Genomic DNA, 25097 nt, shown 5'->3' with positions numbered 1-25097 from the left:
CAAAAAACTCGAGATGTTTTCACCCACTAAATATTTTACAGCCTCGCCTCAAAGATGAAGCGTAAAAGTTAATAGGTGTTGCTACTCAAGATAATTACCGCCAATATTTTCTCTCCCTCTTTCTATTGCAACGGTTATTAAAACCGTTTTATGTCATCAGGTTTCTCCTTATTTACTTCTGTAAAAAGGAGACAGTCAAAATGTGAGTCATGATATTAATACGTGAGTTCAGATGCAAAATGCTTTTAATAAATTTTAATTGCTGCCACCTACATTGCAAAATAGCTTTCCTGTTTACAATCAAATAATGGAATAATTAAACCCGAAATAAATCTAAAACAATATTTTAAACATTCAGCTTGAAATTATCTTTGCAGAGAATGAAACAAAAGGCAGTAAAAGATGCCACTCAAGGAGCCTGGAGAACTTTTCCTGAAGACTAATTAAAGAAATTACAAGAAAGCTGCCTAAGAGAGTTCAGTCTGTGTTGAGGAAAAAAAGTGATCATACCAAATATTGACTTTCTTTCAAGCTGATTAGAACTGTGCAACCTCTGTTTTTGCCTTATATACTGTATTTACATTTATGTTTGTATGCTTCAATAAATTCACCTATTTCTCATTTTCCTACAAAAATATATAGAAATGAGGGCTAGCTCAAGGCTTTTGCACAGTGCTGTGTATTTTCTATTACTTAAAAAAGGTACACATTTATTATTTAGTTCCTTCTGCTTCCTATATGTAACAAAATGATTACAGTCAGTAAGTCAACACTCAAACACAATGATTCATATACAAAGAATTTGTTTAATATAAAACATTTTCTACAAGCTTACAAAGAGCAATTTTACAACTGTATAAACAGAGAGAAGTTAAACAAGTTAAAATAAAAGAGTATAATGAATATATGATCCAGTATTGTTACTAAGGCTGAAATATATGATAACAAAATGGAGCTGACCCTTCAAAGTTGTACAGAAATATGGTATATAACGGATCAGTCTCTATCGTTTCGCTTAAATTACAGTTACTGAAGATTTATTGTTCTTGTTCTTGATGTCTACAGATTATGCTTAAACTTTGAGTGGCTTCAGAGCAGCATGATCACTCTCCATTGTGGCCTCTCATGTCTCTTCTTATGATGTCATTCACTGGAAAACATTGAAAAGAGGGATTAAGAACTTTCATATTTGCAGCAAAAATGCAAGTTGAGCTGCTTATTTCTATTATTCTTAAATGCTAAGCAGATTATATATATTTTTTTGTATTTTTAAAGCCCAGTTGCAAAGATTTAAATTCTTAAAACCTCAAGTTTGATCTGAAGGGTGAGAAGACCTTAAGTGCCTTATTTGATCCCACCACCAGGTGTTGCCATAGTCAGACTTTTTTGGGCAGTTTATGCTTTTATTAAAGGTCGATAGTAGAGAATAACATGAAAGGATGGGGAGTTGTGGGAAATACAACAAAAGACCTCAACTAGACTTGAACTTGAAAGGATGTTGTGGGTCGTGGTTTGCACTCTGGAGGCCTCAGCCATCAGTCCTCCCCAAAAATGTTCTAATTTTAAGCATAAATCAGTCTAATCGTGACTTTGCATGGCTGCAGTTATACTTACGTCCACTAGATCTCTCTGTTACGCAACATGGGTTTATCGACACTTATCAATGATTTCAGGATGTTACATCCTTACTTCTGATAGAAACAACATCCAAATGTAAAGTCTACATCAGAGACAAGAACAAAGTGTTTTTATTTATTTTTTTAACCATGGATGTAAATGTATCCGCATGTATTTGCCTGTACCATGTACTTCCTGTATCTTCCCTCAACTACGGATGTGTAAACATAAACACTCTTCCACAGCAAAGCAGGTCAGGTTGCTTCAAAGCAGTGCCGCTGCTTGTTTCCCCATTCATTATCTACAAACACAGCAAAAACTCTAAGGAAAGTGCTTTGGGTCATACCAAGTTTCAAGTGAGCCCGTGATACTTTAACAAGCGTGTGTGCTTGCATGAGTGTGTGAAATGAGACAGTGAAAGTAAGACTGAAAGAGACAGGAAAGTGGAGAGAAAGGCCCTAAAGAAAACCACAACGCAGGATTTGCAAGCATACAGTTGCAATATGCTTGTATGCACTGCAAATTGGACCACAAACACAAGGCTTCAGTATTTCACCTAACTGTTGCACCTTGAATGCACTTTTTTAATAATGTGTTTACATCACAGTGGTTACACTTGGAGGTGGGGGTGAAAAGCTTATCCTCATGACAAAGGATCATTAAATTTATAAACACAATAACAGCAAACATTTTTGTTCAGTCCCTTCCCAAAGTATGGCTGACTTATCTGTGCGCAAATATGTTAAAAACAAACAAACAAACAAACAAACAAACAAAAAAACTACATATATAAAGATTCAGAAAGGATTAAACCTTGCCAACATTCCTGGGTGAAGCGGGAATTCTTGATGGAAAGGTTAAAAAAAACTGTCAGCCATAATTCCATGGTGGAAAAAATGTCAGGAGGACTTCAAGCATTCAAGCATTCAAACAGTACATAACATTATACTCACCATCCTCCAGATAGGCATAACTGAGGTTCTCTTGTTTGATCATGATTTTCTCTGGAGCTCGTTCCTCATGGTTTCCTCTAGCAGGGGCGATCTGGGCCAGAGGCTGCCCACCTGTGTCCACCCGGCTTCCAACCTTTGCCTGGACTTGACTTTGAATGTATCTCAGAGGTGGAGACTTTCCTAGTGGTAGTGCTGTCTGCATGTAACCATGATTCCTTGACATTGAATAAGGGTCAAACGAATCACCAACCTGAGGACCTTCACCCAATTTGGGCACAGGGGTTCTGGCACTGACACACTGGCTGGGAGCAGAGGCTGGATGCGGAGCCATTGGGGAACCACCTAGTAGAGCGCTACTGCAGTTGCTGTAACGCTGATTCCCAGTGTGGTACAGCACTGGGTTGTTGACCAGAGTGCCAGGTCTTGACTGGTAATAGACTGGTTGATCATCCAGTTGATCTGGGGTTAACATGTGGGCTCGGGGGTCTACAGTGGTTAGATGGTAAAGTGCTGAGGAAACATTCAAGGCTTGAAGGTTGTTGTCTTGCTCCAGGGGATGGTACAGTGACTTCATTGACATGCCAGAGAGAGACTGATTATTTGAATAGCCATAAGAATTCAGCTGGTAGTCATCCAGTGGTTCTGCTTTGATGGCTGAAAAATAAAAACAATTATTATTAGATTTTTCAGAGAGTGAGAGAACAATGCAGGTCTGTCACTAGACCAGTATAAACAAACAGCCACAGTCATCTTACTTTGCATGTTAGCACGCTAACATTTGCTGATTAGTACTTACTTTCCTATTTACAGAGTAAACATAGGGATGATGTAAATGCCAGTAGTTTTTGCAGGTATTGTGTTGTTAGACAAGGTGAAACCAAGTTTACTGGAAACTGTTCTCTTGAGACTTTAAAAAAAGTATATTAACTGAAATGTCACAGCAACTCAGCTAGTATAAAATGGGAAGAAGATATTTACAAAAGGAACATTAATGCCAGCGTATTTAGAAGCTCTCGAGTTATTTCAGTGATTATGTGACCTAAAGAAACAAGTCATTGCATCTCCAGTCATCTTTAGGAGGTCTGGTGATAGTAAACACATGTAGGTTTCATAACCAGTGGCCGGAGTATAAATCAGTGTAGATTGAAATGGCTTTAAATTGTCAGCTGCAATGATGTTACGCTTCTTTCTCTACTCCTTAATAATCTTGCCTCACTTCACCTAAAAGCTATAAATATATATCTATATATATATATAAACCAATAAACTAAAAGCCTTTTTTTGAAATTAGCCAGAGTATGTCGGCGCTGTAATGCGGGTATCACATGTAGGCGTTAAAAAGGAAAACAATTTTTCCCTTTGAGAAGAAGTAAGATTTGCCCCCAACCCCTACGCAGTCTCTGTTGTGGCTGCAGTGTCAGCGTGCTGCTATAACTGATTAACTTCTGATTTCTGATAAAACTGCAGAACAGGAGTGTTATATCAGAAGTTTGTAACTGCATTAATCTACTTTTGGGGTTAAAATTTTAGAACTGTCAGATTTAATCTAACTAACATTTTGCAATTTCCTGTAACTTTTCTTTTGCTTTTTCTCATCGCTGATGGATGACTTAGCACACATTTGCCTCTTTTAGCAACATCAAAGTCAGTTTATGTTTTTCTTATGGTGTTTTTTTTGTCATTATTTGCTAGCACAAGTTATGTAGTGCTATAATACAAAATATCTCTCCCGCAGAAAGATATCTGACAGATTACTATTATTAATGTTATTTCAACAGCTGTAACAGAAGAATTTCCCCAAAATGGGATTAATATAGTATTTTACTTCACATGCAGGGTTACGTTATGCTGACAAGGTAATAATAAGATTTCCAGTGCTGACATTCAAATTCAAATTCAAATCCAGGCTGGGAAATGCTGACACTTGAATCACCTTCCTATTTCTCAAACATAGGAGGTACGCCTGTTTTCTCCGTAATAACAGAGCTGAGATGACTAAGAGATATACACCTATCATAGGAGTGTAGACGAAGTGCTGAGGCTGACTGCGTTTCTTTTTCCCATTGATGACACAGAAGTTGACTTTGGCCGGCTGGCAAATGCTCCGGTCTCGATATGGAGGGACTTCAACAAACAGCATGTTCTATTGATAGAATGTGAAAAAAGGTCACGAGTCAGCTGGCACAAATCTCTACCTGTCAGATCAAAATTAGTACAAGAAATAACACTTTTATGATATGATGATATGCGATTAGCACATTCATGTACTCAAAACTGAAGACACAGGCTTTACATTTTGATTTCTGTTTTGAGCACGTGTAAGCATGTACAGTTACCAGACAAATGACTTTAGCATGCATCTTACAAAATGTGCATCATAGCTTATGTGTCAGTAAAAGGGAAGTTAACTTACAGCTTGAGTTTTATCTCTGTCCACAGTGGCCTCCACTTCCCAGATCTGCTGTCCATCTGAAATTAAAAGGAATACAGTTTTTGCAGGTTTGAGTCCCATTTTGGAAAATACATGTTATCTGGGTTTTTTTTGTTGTTGTTTTTTGTTTGTTTGTTTTTTAGCACAGCTTAATTTAGCATAAGGGCTAAACAGCTTGGTCTACTCTTGGTTTGCTGACTGCATCACTAAGACTCTAAAGCTCAGTAAATAGCATTTTATATTTGATTTGCTTCATTCAAAAGAGCTGTGGTTTATGTGCTGGACTATTTTATGGCTTTGGAGGTGGCTGGCAGATATTGCTACCATCTTACTCATCTTACTACAGGCTCACAAGCTGCTGAGAGTAGTTTTATTTTTTGCCACAAAATTATATGTGGTGGTGAAGTGGCAAAGAATCCTGTAGAAACCAAAAATGTAGCAAAAAACCAAACAATTTCTACAAGTTTAATCAGCTGGAAACAGTAATGCAAGCAATCAGATGATATGTCAGGACTTTAATTAACAGTACAGTAAGCACATTTGTCACAGACAGTGGAAAACAGGGTTCTCTTTTATGTCTGGTTTAGTGTTTCATTCCCATCTAAAGTTTTTACCTGCTGTTTCTTCTTTCTACCCACACAGTGAAAAACACAAAGCCTCTGCTCTGGGTCTGAGTCTTTATCAGTCTGTCTAACCACATCCTGTTGCATAAAACCCCACGCCAAGCAACAAGGAGGCTTTACATGCTTTCAGTTGTACCCATCCTTCTTCTCTCAAACTATGTAACCATACAATTTTGTGTGGGCAGAACAAGCAGTGACGAGGTGAGAAATTTCCATTTAGAAGTAAATAAAAGTTGCTACTGCCAGCAAAACAGTAAATGTTTAAGTTAATGGTTAATTTTATCAAAGGTAGATGTGGGGGCTGGAGGAAGAAGTGCGTCACTGAACGTTGAGTTATCCTGGGTGATATGCAAATAATCTAAAAATACAAATACTGCATGTGTACATGGACACACGCAAGTGGGATACTGGGAGACCAACACAGGCTCAATTTTAAATCCTCAAAAAAAAAAAATCTGAAAAAAAGTTTGAAATCACAAGTGAACACACATGTCAACAACCCTTTAATTACATAATTATGGACTGTAGATAAAAGATAGAAATAGCCACAGTGATGCCACACATTAGTTTGTAAACTTTCAGTTTGTTGTTCTGGCCTCACTAATTTTTTAATTTTTTTTGTAACTATAAGGGACTATATTTGAACAAGAGGATACAGTGAAAGTTAGCAGCCAAGGCTAACATGTTTGGCTAACAAGGTGTATCATTAAACCCATTATAACTGTACTAATGTGCATCTTTTTCATTTTGTTTTAGCTCAGAGCTATTAATATTGAATTTATCTAAGTAATAAAGTTAGTAATTAGTAGTTTGTGCTTTTTATACTTTTATGCTTTGTAGACAATCCAATTTGCTTCTTTGTCTCCTCCATATTTTTTTTGCCCTTAATAACACATATAATACTTAAAGTGGGTTACATAAAACATGCCTCGAAGGCACCACTTGAGGAATTGCAGTTTTTGGCACTTTTGTCTTAGCTTGGGAATAATTCTGCATTTTAAATAAAATTCCCGTGTTATTTGTGTGTTTTTACAGTAATTACAAAGGGTATGGACTACTACCACCAACATTAGGCTTTGTAAACTCAAGTTTGAGCTTTTCTTTGAGTGGCTGTGCTGGCACGTTTTAAAGATCAGCGATTAACAACAGAAATATGTTTTGATGAGCTTTACTGAGATTTTTTTTGTTTCTTTCTGAGTCTTTAAACTGTGAAGTACCATAATATCACATATGAGGGCTTCAACCTCTTAGCCTAAAACTGAAGTTCCTTTGAGCGTGGCTGCAAAAACAAGTTAGTCCCTATAGACCTCTTTGTTTAAATGTTAAAAATTTACAGGGGAAATAAAATAAAGTCATAAGTACCATACCAATTGTTAGTCACCCATTTAAACATTATGTAACACGTCTCTCTCTTGTAAATGAGACATTGACTATCAATGGGATAACCTGTATAAATACAGGTAAAATAAATAAATGAATAATAATAATAATAATAACAACAACAAAATAACAAAATTGTTAAGCATTGATGCTAACTGGCTACATGTGGTAATTGCTGGCTCAAGCTCCCCTTCAGTAAACAATGTGCAGTGTAGCACAGGGGCCACATCTACTCTTTACAATCTACCAATACAATCTTTGAGTGGCTCTTCTACAGTAGCTTTCAAAGAAGACCTTAGAAGATTCATTCCACCAAAGACAGACATTTGTGATTAAAAAAAAATACTCCTCACCTTGTGTCTTCTCCGAGAATATCACCTTTGAGTCAGATGTAAAATTCTGTCCAGTAAGGACCATTTGTTGACCACCGAGTACAGAGCACTGGTCCAGGTCCTGCCTCTCGACTGCAGGGAGCTCCTGAGCTGAACGCTGAGCTGTGAAAACATGAGCAGCTTTATTGTCATTGTAACACTAAAGTATACTGTATAGTGGGATCAGATCCAAGGCAGTTGCACTATTGACCATTATAGACTGAAGAACATTCACATTAAGGCTAGTACCTTTTTTCTGAGCAGTCAGCAATACATCTACAAGTGGCAGTTATGTGGCAATGTTAAATAATATAAACCAACATGTTTGCCAACATTTGCTAACATCAACCACCAAAAGCTAATGAGAAAGAATGTAAATACAAAAATACAGAGCAGCCGACAAAGCTTTAGGGTCTACAGTGACTCTCATGATCAAGCAGAAAGAAAGAAAACGCTCATATGCAATAAAATACTTCTTACAGCATTCAATAGGATGAGAGGCCACTTGAAGAGACACGGGCTGGCCTCCAGGTTGAGGAATATGGACGCGAAAGACCAAGCGCACGCGTGTGTTTTTTCGTCCAATATCAGTCTCTCCATTTCTTAGTTCAATGTCAGCATTTCTCAGCTTCAAGATTCCAACGCAGTCAATCCTTTATCATGAAAGAGAAGAAATATGACATAAAATCAGTGCTCACAATGATATTTCCGTCTTATTTATAAAAAACTTGATTTTCTTCACAGTCCACCCAGACTGTCTTTTTTCACATTTAACTGATGCAATCTCTGCTATTTCAAATATTCAGTCAGTAAAAAGCTCATTTTTTTTCAAAGCAGCCAAAGTAGTGATCTCTGGCATTTTCATGGAAAAAGAAACTTCTTTGATTTTGTTTGCTATTTGCTGTTGTGACTCATCATATGTCACGTTCATCAAACCATTTTTGGTTGCTGCTGCAAACACCCAGAGTTTGCTAGGTCTTTCTTGGAAAAACTCTCTGGCACACAGGAAGTGGTGTGTTTTATGTATCAGTTGTCAGCAGCAGCAACATTTTTGGAGGGAAAAAGATGAAAACCTTGTGGTTGTGATGAGCAGCTATAGCTTGTAGTATTTAAAGATTTAGCACAGTGGAAAATCAAAAGAAAACATGTGACGACTCAGGTTGCTGTATCTCCACTCTGAGCCTTATAGTGCTAAATCACCTCAGTGGTCTCTCTTGGTTGAAAAACACAAGGTCACATGTGAACGACTTGTGGTGAAATGTTGACCATACTCTAGGCATTTGTGACGTATGATTGAGAATCCCCTTGGCATTAGTCTTACTCACACAACTCTCATGTGGCTCTTTGGCTCCAGAGGGATCTCCAACACTTTAGTGCCGTTGATCATCCTCTCCATGCTGGGTGTGGTGACGGTCTTCCCGGTGATGCGGTGGACCTGGTAGAAGGCGTGGGGTTTCAGAAGCCTCTCATCGGCTGTTCCAATGAAGACCTGCAGCGCCAGTGCGGATGTGCCTTGGTAGCCACGGAGCTGGTGACAGCAACAAGGGCAGTTAAAATGTATGCTTCATACTGAACTAAATTAACTTTGAGATCATAAAAGTCCATGCCTTTTGAGAAAACATTTACACCACACAATAAATCTCTTGTGTCTGTGGGAAAGAATTCACATGCAAACTGGTAAAGCCAGAACACTGCTTTGCATAATCCATTTGTGTAGCATGACTGGGAAAACTGGTAATGGAGGCCCATTTTTTTACTTTCCAGAAACAGTAAATAAAGGACACCATGCACTGACATTTATACGCTCTTTTTGTGGGTTCTTGATTTGTAATTATAACTGTGTTTATTTGGGCAGATTGAATCAATGCATGTCTAAATAATCACACATGCATTGTGGAAGCACTGACATGTTATGGGACTGTTTCTATATTTGCATGAGTATCAGCTTTACACAAAGACGTTTATCAGGAAATATCACCCCAACATTTACAATCTCCCACTCCCTCTCTCTGGTACAACAACCACGCGTTCGTTTCCTCTCCTTTCTTGTATCTACATATGAATCCCCACACCTGAACCTCCGGGTGCCCTCCATTTGGTGTCTTGACAGCTCCTCGGCTGCCCTCAGTCTCATAGTGAGCTCTGTGATGCGATCTGGGCTGTTGTTGGATCAGTAGCTCATACTGGCCCGTCTGACTGGGCAATGACCACTCTAAAGATGGAAGTGGAGCCAAGGCGAGACCACTGGAAGAACGAAAGAGTTCAAAAAAGAGAAGTTTAGATTTAAAAAATCAAAACGAACCTTGTACCATAGTACCCGAGCTTATTAAAACTCATTAAAAACGACACATATTTCTTGTAAGTGATAAATTAAGACAAACATAACACCTGAATGCGGATCGTCCACTATGATGGAGTGAATGAGAAGGAGGCCACACAGTTGGGAGCATGTAGAAGGTCTCAGGTTTGATCTCAGCTCCACCCCTACTCATCTTTTCTTGCTCAATAGCCCAGTCGTAACCCTCGCCATATACACAGTCCTGTATTTTGGCCCTTCCTGGACTGCTATTCAGAATCTCATCCAGGCCAGAGGTTGCGGTCTGAACTTGAGGGTGAAACTCAGCTTGAGCCTGGTATTGGTGCAAGTAGTAGGACCCCTGCTGATCGTGGGGTGATGGGATGGGGCTAGGACTCCGGGAGCGCTGCTTGACAGGAGTGCCCTCCTGACTAGAGTGGGTCTGACCGTAGAAGCGTTTGCCTCGCTGCGGCGAGACAGACCGGGAACGCTGATGGGGGAGTGGTGAAGCAGAACGATTCTGTGGTTGGAGATAGGTCTCATCCGTGATGCTGTTTCGAGGTGAGGCTCCTGGAGAGGAGTGGTTAGAGGACGTATGGATGCCCTGTAGGCTTGAGCAGAGGTCCAAGGGATTCAAGCCCATACCACAGCTGCCTACATTAGATGGCGACACACATGGAGATGCCAAGGGAGAGTAAGTATCTGCTCCCCAGCCAGTGGAAGAATTACTGCTGGCAGGGCTAACACACTCTCTGTAGGATCCCCGGGCTTTAGAGGCAGGACTTGGTTCTAGGGTTTGTGAACTGAGAGAGTCACCAGATGGAGTGATCTCAATCCTGGGGCTGGGAGCAGGGATACCGACTCGTGATGTCAGCCCCATGGTGTCAAACACAGCTCCTGATAGGTTTCCTGCGTTGGTGCTGTGAGAGGAGGTGTCCTGGTTAGAAATTGGTGGGTTAGAGGTGGAGATGTATGCATCTTGAGGCTGGACCACCAGTAGAGGAGGCTGACTGTCATTGTCAAGGAGACCACCAGTGTCATCTGTCACTGATCAAAGAAGGGACACATTTTAGCACACAGGTCAGAATATCAGATTACTACAATATTGCTATTACCATGTGGTAACTTAAAGTGGACTTAAAGATAGTCAGTGTTTCAAATATGAAGTAACACACTTTTTTCATCCTTGCATCTATATGATATCCATGCGAGCAGATTAATGATTAATATGGTCACCTCAAGTACATGGCTCTGGCTTCAGCACAGAGCCTAACCGCTTTTCGGTTTTAAACACTTTGTTTGGGACAGCAACTCAGAAAAAGTTGGCATTAAAGGAAGAGACACTAAAACACCTAATTTCAGAAAGAAGATGAAGCAAGGCGCTGCATGAAGGCAGAATATAAAGTAAAACACGATTATTTTGTGAATAATATATTTTTTTTAATTTTCCTAATCATGCAAAGCTACTCTAGTTGAGTCCAAAAATAAAGATATGGAGCTGAAAATGAACATAATCGGTTCCCTTTAAAGTTTTTTTTTTTTTTTTTTTTTTTACCTAAAACATGCTTGAACAACATTTTCTCTTAATAAAAATCTATAAATTGAGAATATGCCAATGTTGGGGATGCGAGAGCTGGTTTTGCGTTTCCTCTCCCCAGTAAAGCTATTACTATCATACTGAACAAGTGTTGGTTTTAGTCAGGATGCCAAAAATGAAGAGGCTTGCAGATACATATTCCAAAAAAACCCCAAACCATTCATGGTACTATGAGGATCGCTTAATTTTGAATCTACTTAACTATAATCTGTTGCACTCCTGTTTACTTTCCATTCAAAAATAGAAAAAAGGGTCTTGGAAGCCCTCTTGATCTTAGATTAAAAACAAAAGGATGATGATTATCGATCAGTGTATAATGTCAAGGTCTGGGAGCTAAATTTTCATAAAAATAAAACACAACACAGTAGTTACAGACGCATCCTCAGCTGAGAAAACGTGGTCTTAGCGGCAATAAGATCATGAAATGCCTTTAAAAAATAAATAAATAATAAGATACTATGTTTGGAAAAATGCATATGCAATTTATGTATACACACCTTTATCACAGCCAACAGAAAAATCAGGTTGATTATACAGAAAAAGGTCCGAAAAGTCTAACTCCTCCTGGTTTATGTCTTGGCCCAGGCCCTCGGTGAGCCCCAAACCTCCAGAAGTCATCTCCAGCTCGGAATAAACAGGTTTAAATCCCGACGAACGTAACTGTTGTAATAGCTTTTGCTCAAATAAATCGTCACTTTAATTAAGGCTCAGCGTGGATAATTAACGCAACGGACGAAGTTACAGTACTTCACAGATGCGTTCAAAACATTAGTAACTGCGCAAATAAAGCATCTAACTGAGCGAGGTGAAAAAAACGAGCGGTGTCAGACGCTTCCTGTCACTGCTGATGATGACAAGCAGGCAGGAGGTGCAAACCTGTGTTTGTGTGTGTGTGGGTGTGGGTGTGTGTGTGACTGAGAGTGTGAGTGTGCGCAACTTCCAAAACACAGGCCTCATCTCTTCCTGTCTAAGTTAGGTAGGCTGATTTTTTTTTCTAAGATATAAAATCTATAACGTCTGCTGATATCAAATTATAAAAGTCGGATTCTTTTTTACACATTTTTCTTTTCTTAAATGCACCTTTTATTCCTTCGTATTCGACCTAGTTATCTTTTTTTCGGAGACAAAAGATTTTATTCAACTGGGCACCATAAAATTTACGACTGACACACCTCTTTTAACTCTACCTGTTTTTGTTCTTATGTGCAGCTACTATCAAATATGTGTAATATGAAATCACATATCGATATTTTTTGTTGGAGAAATCTGTGAAAATTAGACGATTCTCCATGTCCTAGCCCCAATAAAATCGTACTTACAATCTCTGGTCAGTAGGTGGCCGTGTTGCACAATTACCGCCAACACCCTTTTTTTTTTTAAATTGCTGTTCAAGTTAACTCAACTTGACTTTTAGACGTTCGTAAATATATTGATTGCTGCACTTTGACATAAACTTACTGTAGTTGTGGTTTTGACAGCTCTACTTCCTGTTATAAAGCAGGTGAACATTTAGCAACCACAATTCACACTTTACTCGATACAAGGTTTCTCTCATTCATTAAGCTCATTTCTAGCTCGTAAATTCTAGTCTTACACTCCCCTAAAGTACTTTATCATTCACATATAAATAAAAATCAGAACAATCCTTCTTTATCTTATTTTGACCGTCAGTTCATCCACGTGCCCTTCTTTCCTTTAAGCTTCCCAAGCAGAGGCTTTGAGCAGCAGGTGGGTGGGGCTGTTTTTTTTTCCCCCAGCCAGAGCCGTGTGCCGGAGATGACCATATAAGGAACCTCCTCCTCCTCCATGACATCATACAGAGCCAAGGGCGTTAAAAAACATGAATATGAAAGGAAGAATCTAAAGCCGTCTTGTGTTTCATAGCGATTAGTTGCTCATATGCCTCTCTTATATCAAGTTTTATGTGCCTCAGCACGCATGTCCGGGCTCTATAGCTCAGTGGTTAGAGCACTGGTCTTGTAAACCAGGGGTCGTGAGTTCGATCCTCACTAGGGCCTGCACATGTGAAATTTATGTTATGTGAATTGTTTACATAAGTAGTTAATATGTGTCATTTAAACCAATCTCAGGAAGAAACATAACCTCTTGGGAATTTTTAATGCTACACTCAGTCACAGAAATATTGTATTTTACTTTACATGCAGAGATTTATAGAAAAAATTGTCATGAAAATTACATAAAGAAAGTAAGATTTTGTTTTTTTTAAGGTATTCTACTTCCATCAGTTCTCCTGAGTACTGAGACTGTTCATAATTGCTGTTGAGCAGAGTAACCATTTCAGGTTTACATATCGAAATCACCTGAGGTCACAGCTAAGTTCTTTGCGCACATGGCACTTGTGAAAATAATTAATCAAAAAGTGAAGCGATGTGTATAGATTGTTTTTTATGTAAGAAACTCCTCCTGTAATCAGCCTTCTCAGTCCAGAAAGCGTCCTCACAGGAGATTTCTAGTCCCAGCAATCGGTGGAATATGAACTCAGATCCTTATTCTCGAGTAAAAAGTATTTACAAAAAGTAGTGTAAGTGTGTATGTAATGTATGAGATCACGAGCCAAAACGAGGGATCACGAGGGATGATTGATAATGGATTGGGGTTTTTTTCCTGTGTGCATATGTGTGAAATATTAAGTAGTTTTACATATTTTGTACTTTAAGTAGTTATTTAAAATGAAACCACCTGGGAGTTCTACAAGGGAAGTTCGTCATCAGGCTTTGCTGAAGCTGCTCAAGACTCATAAAGTGATAAAAGACCTGACAAGATGGAGGTTTTTACTGAGGAGCTGCCAAACCAAAAACTATTTTCATTTTTAAGAGTGCTTTGTACTTTGTTTTATGTCAAACATTGACCTGAAAACTAAGCAGATCTGTCAAATAAATGCACTGAGTACAACACAGGATATGTAAGTCCAGGATCTTTATTTAATTTTATTAAACTGAAGATCTTGCGGTGTAATACTGAAAATCTGATGTTACTTCAGGGCTTTGTTTATTGATTGATTGTTGATTAAGCGTTGTTTTTTTTTATTGTTATTGATCCCTGCATAGGTAAGCTCATTCTGTCTTTGTTTAACCCATCTGAAATACTTAAAAACAGTGAGGGGGGGGAACAGGGACTAAAACAGTGCTTAAATCACTTCACTTGATCTTTTATTATAATTATTAAGTTCAGTTATAATTTCATAATTTACTTTCATAACACTAGAAATCCCACAGAAACGTCAGACTGTGGGATTGTGTAACATGTTTTTCACATTGTGCATTTGAGGAATCCATCATTTTAATGGCAGGGGCGGAGCAAAAGGGTGAAAAACAATAAGTGTTGTTAGTTTTGAAAGATGCACTCCCCCTCATGTACCTCATAGTGGTTTGGTCCATTGCCTACTATTACCTAACTTTTACTTTACAAAGTGTAAACAAAGGATATGTGAGACACTGCTATGTACTTGTACCACTCAGTAAAAGCAAACATATTTACTGTCACAAACACACTTTTTTATTAGCTTCTTGACCTTGATGTTAAATCTTGTGCTTCAGTGCAGATGCTATATTATTGTCTCTTAATGCATGTTTATGGAGTTATAAAATTCACCATAACTCACTAAACTTTTAACCAGCTGAAAGTGATTTCATTTTCATGTTCACAGCTGTGAATTACTGCTTTGCCTAAAAAGCGAATCTTTGCAAGGTGGGAGAAACAAAAAACATGTAAACTCCACACAGAAAGGCGTGTTTAAAGATATATTTATTTGATACATTTGTTTTCATGAATAAAATATGTCTCTTCAAAAAACGATGTACAATCTTGCAATATTATAATTGTGCTTATATATACAATAAAACATAAAACATAACCCATATATCAATATATATATATATTGATATATATTGATATATATTGATATATATATACACATACACATACACAATAAAAAGCATAACAAAATACTTGGACTACATTCTACATGTCTGAGATCGAAGATTTGAGGACAGCTGCCTTGGTACAATATTCACTTTATACATAACAACTGGTACTTTGGTCAGTCATTAACAGTCATAGTTTTAAATATGTCTGAGGTATTTGTGGTAAGATTAGAGTTATAATAATTGTTGTTTTGTATTTTATTTACAGAGCAGCAATGCAGGGAGTCACTGGACCATTGGGACAAGCAACAAAGTTATCACCTTTCTGTCGCTCAGTCCGGAAGAGCTGAATTTAGAGCCTGGAAGGGAAGAAAAGATCAATTAGGGCTCTTCTGAACTTGATGGAAATGGAAATAAAAATATAATTTGGCAGATTCATAGTTACAGTTGTCTAACTTAGATGTAAAGTATGATATCATGTCTACATCTCTGAATCTCAACATGTGTGTTTCTGTTTGTTCTGGCTGCAACTCACTGCCTGCAAGTGAGGCATTTAGGGGACATCTGGAAATTGTAGCTTCCCAGAATAACATAGATTAGTGTCCAAACAGGCTCTGCATAAGACTGTTAAAATAAAGCTACAAACAGTAGCCAGCCAGAGTAATTTAGGGAATGTTTGTGCCACTTTCATCTTGACTAATTCCTAAACAGTCTAGAAATTTAAAACTGTTCTTACTTCATCTCCTGATGAAGGCAACAGGCAATTCTCTATTGGGAACCAAAAGGCCTGAATGGATGACGTCAAGCGGCTCATTATCTGTTGCCACAATCTCATAGTCTCTGACCAGCTGTAAGAAAGACAAGCAAAAATCAACAACTGTTCAAATAATGGCATTTGTTGAGGACCATCTTGAGCTAACCACTTATGTTTTAGTCACTGATCGTACCCAGCACATGGCCAGTTGCAGCTGCAGCTCTGCCAGCCGTCTGCCGATGCACATCCTCTTTCCAATACCGAAAGGAACGTGGGCAAAGGGGTTGATGGTGTTGTTCTCCCGCAGCCAGCGCTCAGGTTTGAACTGCTTGCCATCATCAAAGTACTCTTCGTTGGAGCCCAGTGCATGGCTGTTAATCATCAACACTGTCTGTGAATGGAGGAAAAAGTATAAGTTTTTGGTTTTGTCCCTATTTTACAGATGAACGAAGCAGTATAGTAGATAATGAGACTAAAGCCTGAGAACATGAACAGATTTTCTTTCTAAAAAAAACTCATTTAGACATCAGTCAAATGTAAATTTTCACAAGAATGTAATCTGCTTATGTCAGGTGTATGACGACTACTGTCTAAGCCACTTACTCCTTTGGGAATAGCATAATACCCCAACACAGTGTCTTTGTCCAGGGTTCTGCTGGTGAATGGAACTGATGGTGATAACCTGTAGGAATTAGACCAAAAATACATGTGAGATTATGACACAGTGACCATACTCATACTACAGTGTGTATAAGCAGTATTCTGGCATTGTTCACAGGGTGAAATAAGGTGAGATATAATCTCCAGTTGGGGGGCTTGTACAGTACATTCCATGGGTGATGTGGTTATGTTGGTGGACTTAAATGAAATGTTAGACAACTTGTGACTTCAAAAGGAGACCGAAGGAGAACCTACAAGGGCTAGGAAACAACTTAAATGTGACCACATGGTAGACTTTAAGCTGGTTGTTGCTGGTCATGCCACCACATCTCACAGAGCTTGTTTCTGAGGCAGTCATGCGTGTGAGTTTTCATTCTTAATCTCTCTGTAGTACGAGCCAAAATTATGATTTAAGTCTGATTTACAACCGATGACTGCTTAGGAAAAACAAAACAAAACTGATTGTTTAACTGGTGTCTAATTCATTCATTTAATAGGAAATGGAGATTATTTGTATTTGTAGTATTTGTTTTGTTTGTGTGACTCTTGCACCAAACTCCTATTAAAGAAAAAGATTTTTCTATAACTACATTTAAATTTAACCAGTCTATAGTTAAACTGGTGTATCGTTTGGATTTCTAAATGTATTTAATTGTATTAACAGAGTATGGTTGGCACTTTTCAGAGAGGAAGATTAGATACTACACCGCTGCTCATAATATAACCATCAGTGTTAATGTACCTCATAGACTCTTTGAGGCAGGCCTTGAGGTAGGGCATATTCTTGATGTGCTCTCCACTTGGATCCTGGTCGGGAGGCACGATCTCTCTGATCTCCTGCAGCAGCTTCTTCTGGGCGCTGGGGTTTCGTGACAGGTTGAAAATAAACCACAACATGCTATTGGCGGTCTGAGAAACGTAAACAGCAAGACAGAGAGGGAGGAGCGAGAGAGACAGAGATTGGAATAAGGAGGTAGCGAGGAGATGTCTCTAAGTGAGGCAGCTACACTAAGTGCATTCATCAGTGGGGTCCTGAAAGGAGCTATGGAATGTTTTGGCTCCTCAGTTACATCTACTACATTAATTTTCCGCTTTTGAAGGACTGAAACTGCAGCACCTTTTTGTTTTAGAGTTTACAAAGTTTTTTTTCTTTAACCACTTGAAGGAAAGTAGGTGAAAGGTTGAAATTAAAAAAGCAAACTCATACTTGTTCTGTTAAAGTGCAGCTTGCAGTTTTTTGTTTAGTAAAGTGTGACTAAACAAAAAGCTGCAATAGACAGAAATGGCTTTAAAGCGCCACAGCATTATGTTTCTTTGCCTTCTGCATCTAGCAGCCATTAAAAATGGGTAGAAGTGGCCAGCTTGATCAACAAATCACTAATCTGTGTGACTGTTAAAGCCAGTCAAAGGACTTCAGCAGCACTTTTGCCACCATGTGGTGAGAACTAAGCTGAGCTGAATATAAAAGTGTGATGTAAAAGAAAAATTCTGGCGACTACAGATTCACTGAAGAGGTTGATAGAAGACTACATCCATTTACATAATAAAAAAGGATTGTTACAAATAAAATTGTTGTGTCTGGGTGACACCACCAGGGGGCCCGATTGTTAAAAAGAATACCAGGACTAAACTTGGCGGACATTAAGTAGCGCCACTGTGTGGCCAGTTATAAAACTACAGTTACGCTACCAGTTCTTAGTTGCTTGAAAGGTAGATTCTACCGGCTAATGTCAGCTGTCAGAAAGGCTTTCAGAAGTCAGAATTTCTAGTTAACTGTTAGCTGTGTTTTTTTTTCAATCAAATTTATAAGAAATAATGTGTTAATTATTGAGTTTTAGAGATGTCGGTATGTATTTATGTTTGTTGGACAGAATGTTAGCGTTGGTTTTCATACTAAGCTGAGTGGCTGTAATGACCAGACAAATAGGAGAGCGATGTCCATGATTTTAACTATCTCAATGAGAATTAAATGCATATGTTTGTAGTGTAAAATGTTACTCACTGTCTCAACTCCTCCAATCTGCAGCTCGGTGATGGCCGCGTACAGCTCCTTTTTTGAAAGGCTGCTCTGGTGTAAGATGTCACCGATCAAATCATCAGGAGCTCTGGTTGCGTTCCTCTTCAGCTTCTTGTCAATGTAGACTTTGGCTGAGGGAACAAAAACAGTCATGATGTAAACATGCTCATTTTAAAGTCAAATCTCATGTGTTTTGTTTGCACTTGAAAAGTTGGTTTTTGGTTGTTACTTTATTTTTTCTGTCATGTTCTCAGGTGCTTTCAGGCAAAATGGTAAAAAAAAAGATTGTTTGCTCTTGGAGCTCTGTTGGCTTTTGTGCTGGTTTGAAATCTCACATATTAAAGGCTAACTGTCAGGCCTCTTTAATTGTAACTCTAGATGTAAGGAATACATGTGAAGTACATACAAAGTTATTTATACATAAAACAAAGAATAACTTTTTTTGTTTTTGTTTTCGGGCTATTCTTCGTTACTGTTTTCTGAAAGTGTGTCAGTTGTTTTTTATCCTTTCATAAAATGCTATCCATAATCTAACTTGTCTGACTGAAAGACATATATTAAAGACAAGATATTTTGGTGCTGTACTGAAAACACATAAAAACATCAATTGTTGGTACAATAAGTGGTTATGTGTGAATATTTGTAAGAGGTTGAAGCAGCATAATCTTCTTTATCACTGTATGCCACTACCTTCTGCTACAACAAATATTTGGCATATTTCTCCCTCATGGGTCATGCAGTTTACTACAACACTGAGTACCAGAGCGCCAAGTACACAAAACACTGGCACACAGTTCAGATCTCACTGCCACCCACCCACCCTCGTCTGTATTTTCCTATTGATGTTCTTACTGGAACTGAGCTCAGACAAGTGCAAACATTACAGATGAGTGGAGACAAACAGTACCCTATGACAGTAATTACTGCAGGCGGGGGAATCTTAATTTTTTAATTTTGTGGCAAGGCATAAACTCGCACCTGTGCTGAAAATGCGGTCCCATGCTGCGGTGTGGTCCTGCCATGTTTTGGTGTTGAGGCTCTTGTGGAGCTCTACTGGTGTAACCATCATCATGCCAAAGGTGCTCATCATCTACAGAGAAACAGAGCGACAAGAAAAAACAGAGCGACAAGAAAAGACAGAGTCAGAGAGAAAAGGATTGGGAGTCTGATGTAATCCATCGTCACTCGTGCTGAAAGTCTCTGATTCAATTGTTTTCAAAGCTTTTTCTATACTGTTGCCCCCATTACCCTGAGACCTTTGTAAGCATATTTTTATTATCTGTTAACGGTATTGGTTTGCCCCAGAAAATCCCAGTGAGAGTGTTAGTCACTGAACTGCTGCATCACTTGGTGAACCTGATGAACTGTGAGGTTTCCATAGGCTCACAGAGAGAGCCAGCTTCAGTCCTACAACTGTCCCCTCTTACAAGTCACAGTGCTCCTATACTCACTGTTTTCACAGCTGTGATGAAGTTCATGGCTTCCTCGTTGACCTTCTCTTGCAGAAGACCAAATCTCTTCCCATAAAGGACGAGACAAATGGCTGTGAGGTGAAAAAGAGCAAAAAGTGAGATTCAGAATACCAGATTTTTACTTTGTACAGGTCTGCAATGTCTCAAAATCCTTTTAGTTTATGATTATCTTTTTAACATTACAGGTGACAGAAAACATCATAGCAAAATATTGCTTCTATAAATAACATGGTTGAAAGCCAAAGATATAATTAGGTTTTTTTTTTCGGTTTTATAATGATTCATTTTGAAGCCCAGTTTCACTTCATTTACCAGAGTTTTCGCGCTTTTTATTTGCCTTAACCGACCTTGAATGTATTATCTGTAAATTATCTGGTTTTAAAACCGTTTAAAGGTAACACCTGATTCTTTAAAGAGTTTCAATTTCCACCTTTTCTGTATTAGACGGTTAATCGAGAAATCTCAATCTATGCTGTAATAAAAATCCCAGTTGTAGCTTTAACGAGTAATCAAAAATAGTGAACTTACTCTCAAACGACCATTTATTCAATTCGAAGTACAAGTCTTCAATCTTCCCGTTGTTGCTGATGTTTCCAATTCTGCCAACGAAGTCCACCAACACCTGTTTTTACAAGCAGAAAGTGTCAGTCATCGATCACTCTAAGAAGTAAAAGCATATATTCTTTATGTAACAGAGTCTTACCTCGTTTATTTTGCCATCGAGCTTCACCACTTCTGTCGGTTTCATGAGTTTCTGCTGAAATGCGCTCCTCACTCTCTGCCAGTCCTTTCCTTCCCTGCAAAACAAAAGTAAGTGCGTTTTAATTTAAAACATTTGTGCTTCTACTTACGCCTCAGTCTGCCTCCTGGTGGGTTATTGCCATTTTAGGCACCAATAAGGGAGAAATCGAAAGACCACTTACAGAATTAGGAGTCCGTACGCCTCGTCTCTCAGGTCTCTGTATGCTTTCCAGGGTTTGATTTCCAGCCTCTGAGGGTAATTTGCCTCCTTCCTATAAAGCGCCTCCAACAAGCAAGGTGCGCCAATGTGCACAGACTCGAAAGACCCCAGCTTCATCCGGAATATCTTTCCGAACTTCTTATGATAATCAACCTGAAAAAAAAAAAAGATTCAAGTAGTTATAAAATGTCATGGAAAACAAAAAGTGATTACATCTGTTTTGGTCACATTTTAATAGATTAAAAAACACTTGGAATGTTTATGGTTATATGATGACATATGATAATACTGTACCAATGCCTCATGTTGCCTCGTCAAACCGCCTTTTCTCAGGAGTTCAAACAGACTGCCTACCAGGGGCCAGTTGGTGGGTCCCGGGATCTCGTCCAAACTGTGCGCTCTGAATGCAGCATGAGGACACGGTGCAGCCTCCGCAGCATCCTTCTCCTCCAGCACGCACACTGAGGATGTTGGCTTGAAGTGCTGCAGCCCGACAGACTTCTTCTTCAGCAGCTCAACTATCTGAGGAACTTTTTGGATTTGCGCCCTCATCCTCAACTTTGTATTTATTTATTTTTTACTCAGTTAGTACTCCGATGTTTAACAGCAGCTCCTTTTTCATTACCTAGAGGTTGTTCTAGTTTCTTGGAAAAGTGTTACTCCATACCGCATTATATATACCCTGAGAGTGTTCATTCCTGCCGTGCACGGAACCAATCAGGGGCCGGTCCTGCATGGTGTGGCCGTCGAGCCCGCCATTCATTTATGGATCCAAGTTGAGAGGATCGTATGACCCCAGATAGACCGAGGAAGTGCCCTGACCCCCCCCCACCCCCGCTTTATAAATAAACACACAGGCCACTGAGGTGACGCGGTTCGCTTGAACCTGTTTCACAGCGACCCGTGATTGGAAGAACCGAAACTCTAGCAAAGCAAATACTACTGCCACACTTCTGCACCGGGCAAATATTTGACCGATTGCAGCTTGTGTGTTTGCTTTGTTGGTGTTTTGGAGTGTGTGTTCTTTGTGGAGAGGTAAAGGGGTGGTGGGGGTAAGTGGGCATTTAAAGTGCTTTTTTGGACCGTTTATTGTACTAATTATACGGGGTAGTTTATACAGTCCAATTAACAGGAGCGCTGAATTGGAGTTGTTATTGCAGGAAATGTAAAAGTCCCTGCATCCATGGTCGCCCGCTGAGAAATAACATTTAATTCGTACACTTCCAGATCGTTCTGTAGCCTCTGATGATCAAAATCAAAGTCAGACTTTTTACAGTCTGTTTTTCTTCACCACCAACAAGAAGCTCACCAGACACAGGCATGAAAAATGTGATTTTTGTTGTTTGATATATTTCTTAGATTGAAAAATGAAACGAGTTGATGGCGAAATCACCCCCCCCCCCCCCCCAACACACACACACGAATCCTTATGTCGTTTATAATTGCGAGGACCCCAATCTTAATCCCCCCCCCAACTGCATGCCCAAACCCGATATATACCTGCCTCGAACCTGGCTCCCCAACAGCATTTCGCAGTTCTCAAATTAGGACCGTCCTCACTTGAGCTAAAACTAATTGGTTCTCACAAAGATAGACATACATGTAGCGCACACACTCAAGTACAGACGCACACGCCGCCCACTCAGAGCTGGCATGACTTAAATAACATGTACTGGGGCCCCGTGTTGCTGCTCTTTAAAAGTGCTCATTCACAGACTCTCGGGTGGCATCAGAGCAACCTTGAACTCTTAACTGATGTTTGCCGGGTATTGGGTGAGCGAGCAAAAGTCGTCTCATGTGTAGCAGGCACATATTAATCACCCCACACACTCCCCCCCCAAAAACGAGAAAACAACCACCCACGCACCTACAAATGCACACGGTGACCACTCATGCTGTTTGATATGTGGTATCACATGATATCAGGCAGCTTTAGTACTGTATTTGTGCTACTTTATTATTTAAAAAAAATGTTAACTTAAAAACTTTAAAAAAAAACCCACAACCTTCTTGAAAACCGCATTATTTCTCTTATATATACGTATATATATCGTCAGTCTGAAAACAAAGACAGATGATCTGCATCTTGGCCAGCTGTTTCTCAGTGTTTCAAGTCTTTATGCAAAGCTAAGCCAACAGTCTGCTTGCTGGATTTTTTATTTTTACCATACTGACATGAGAATGGCACCAATCACCTCATCTGTTTCTCAGAATTTTAAAAAAATGCGTGTTGTGCAAACCATCAAGTTATTCTTGCGAAAGAGGACTCTAGTGATTTTGTTAAGTGTAGATTAATAACATCTGTTTTTAAGCCTTCTTTTCTTGGTAAACATCTACATCTCCCAAACTCTATGTGCTCAGCCTGAAGCACGTTGTAAAATAATGGGACCTAACCATTTCTAAAATCCCAAAGCGTCTCAATAAAGTGTTTTTGTTGCATGAGTGGCAGTGCTTCTCATTATGCATAGTCACATTTGTAATGAATAAAATCAAGTATTTGTAGTACATTTTTACTCCTGATCTTAAAAAACATCAGCTTAAAAGAAGTACAATGTGTGAAAATGCATTTATTTTCATTACTGGGCAGCTTAAATGAAGGGTGTCAAACCCATTTTAGGTTATGGAGCATATGGCCTGATTTAATCTGAAGTAGGCTTGATCAACAGAAGCGTGCAATAATTCATAAATTAAAAAAAGTAATGATTTCCGAATTCCTCTTTCAAATTTCAAATTCTTCGCAGGCGCAGTCCATTTACAAATCATATAGTGAGCATCCTGAGACAAATAAATGCAGTAAGTGTGTCATTACACATACAGAAGTTACAGATCACAAATAGTATTTAAAACCAACTTTTTGGAGTTAGAAACTTTTCATTTATTTTTACTACCATATAGTAATAGTGGCCACTGCAAAGGGATTAATATGCATGCAAAACAATAAAAGAAAATTTGGACAAATAATGACTCACACTTTGCAAAATTATCCAGTGGATAATCCAGTGCTCTAGAAATTGTGGCTGGCCTGTTATGGCCCAGTTACTGCATGTTGGACACATGCATTAAAATGATACCTTTACTTGGAAAAATCAAAGTAGCATCATTATGGAACTGAAATGACTATTTTGTCCAAAGATGTATTTATTTAAATTTCTTTTCAAATGTCTCTGTTCCCAGCCTCTTCAGTGTGAAGCTCAGGTCATGCCCTGAAACGGACAAATCTCTGGTTTCCATACACTATAAAGAGTTAATGTGATCGCTAGTTGCAGCATAACACTCTTAAAAATTCAGTGTAATTAATTGGAGTATTGAAAATTTCTAATACTTAAATATTTATTTAGATCCAATGTCAAATTAATATCGTATAAAAAGTGCATGACAGATTTAGACATAGTCTAAAAAATTTACATTTCTATTATTTCAAAAAGCAGTTGGCTGTTGTGCAAGGTGTCACTTCAGGACTTCAGCCTGACAGTGTGCTGGTCTGTGCTGCCGCATTAAACACTGGCAGTGTCACAGATAGTTGGCACTGCGCATAGTGCAAGTCATAAAGAAAACATGTTTTCTTGTGATGTCCTGTGTAGGCAAACAGAACTACGCAACACCCTCCCCAATGACCTTGAGCAGAATACGCAGCTGAAGGTTTTATTGCAATAAATGTGTACTGGAGGTGGTGTGTTTGTGCCAGGCATTTATCGGGGAGTCATTACTAAATGTATTTATAAAGCTGTATATTAACTGAGACACAAGGACAAACTGGGTTTATGGGTTCATTTATGGGGTATTATGGATTATTTTGCACAAACGCATAGAAACACAAACCGTCAGCATTTCTGTGTTAGTTATTTGCTAAGAATATCAATTTGCTGGACAAATAAAAGAAAACAAAATAAGTAATGAATAAACACACTAAGTTACATTTTCATTTTAGTTTCAGTCAAGCATACTGTTTTTGTTGTTTGTGCTTGCAAGATGCTTAAAACTGAAGCCTCGAGAATTGACTGAATACTTCCCACTGACCAGTCATTCCTCATCTTTAAGACATCCCTTTGATTGAAGTGCAGGTCAATACTCTTTGTTCTTT

At 38.8% G+C, this 25097-nt stretch overlaps 2 protein-coding genes and 1 non-coding gene across 3 annotated transcripts; 1 reads left to right on the top strand and 2 right to left on the bottom strand.

Moving 5' to 3' along the window:
- Positions 1-252: 252 nt before the first annotated feature.
- Positions 253-12084, bottom strand: LOC146387625 (nuclear factor of activated T-cells, cytoplasmic 2-like). Its single transcript, XM_084929376.1, has 10 exons — positions 11766-12084; positions 9764-10718; positions 9448-9619; positions 8701-8903; positions 7856-8028; positions 7358-7498; positions 4984-5039; positions 4581-4713; positions 2571-3224; positions 253-1150 (listed from the first exon to the last, which is right to left on the bottom strand). Exons 1-10 carry the CDS (start codon positions 11884-11886, stop codon positions 1104-1106), a joined length of 2655 nt encoding a protein of 884 aa, XP_084785502.1. The 5' UTR covers positions 11887-12084; the 3' UTR covers positions 253-1103.
- A 1129-nt stretch (positions 12085-13213) lies between these two features.
- On the top strand, positions 13214-13286 carry trnat-ugu (transfer RNA threonine (anticodon UGU)). Its single transcript has one exon. It is a non-coding gene; the product is annotated as a tRNA-Thr (tRNA).
- Positions 13287-15001: 1715 nt separating this feature from the next.
- cyp24a1 (cytochrome P450, family 24, subfamily A, polypeptide 1) lies at positions 15002-21755 on the bottom strand. The gene is made up of 12 exons (XM_084929375.1): positions 21311-21755; positions 20979-21169; positions 20759-20852; positions 20584-20677; positions 20035-20126; positions 19562-19673; positions 18569-18714; positions 17309-17475; positions 16510-16588; positions 16100-16297; positions 15889-16000; positions 15002-15511 (listed from the first exon to the last, which is right to left on the bottom strand). The coding sequence occupies exons 1-11, from the start codon at positions 21566-21568 to the stop codon at positions 15890-15892; spliced, it is 1542 nt and encodes a 513-aa protein (XP_084785501.1). The 5' UTR covers positions 21569-21755; the 3' UTR covers positions 15002-15511; position 15889.
- Between the last annotated feature and the right edge of the window lie 3342 nt (positions 21756-25097).

This window comes from Perissodus microlepis, chromosome 5 (assembly GCF_051167445.1).
Source record: "Perissodus microlepis isolate ML-2025 ecotype Zambia chromosome 5, ASM5116744v1, whole genome shotgun sequence".
Classification (NCBI taxonomy): Eukaryota; Metazoa; Chordata; class Actinopteri; order Cichliformes; family Cichlidae; genus Perissodus; species Perissodus microlepis.
This window is presented reverse-complemented; position numbering and strand designations above follow the sequence as displayed.

Bases quoted from the DNA above. Each gene is read 5' to 3' on its own strand.
- LOC146387625 (XM_084929376.1), bottom strand. From the start codon at position 11,886: ATGACTTCTGGAGGTTTGGGGCTCACCGAGGGCCTGGGCCAAGACATA. The intron at 7,499-7,855 runs GTAAGAAGTATT...ATGTTTTCACAG, and splicing joins CTCTCATCCTATTGAATGCT to CTCAGCGTTCAGCTCAGGAG. The intron at 3,225-4,580 runs GTGTATATCTCT...TTTATTTTTCAG, and splicing joins CGTCTACACTCCTATGATAG to CCATCAAAGCAGAACCACTG.
- cyp24a1 (XM_084929375.1), bottom strand. From the start codon at position 21,568: ATGAGGGCGCAAATCCAAAAAGTTCCTCAGATAGTTGAGCTGCTGAAG. The intron at 20,853-20,978 runs GTAAGTGGTCTT...TTTGTTTTGCAG, and splicing joins GCGTACGGACTCCTAATTCT to GGAAGGAAAGGACTGGCAGA. The intron at 20,678-20,758 runs GTAAGACTCTGT...TTGTAAAAACAG, and splicing joins TCGATGGCAAAATAAACGAG to GTGTTGGTGGACTTCGTTGG.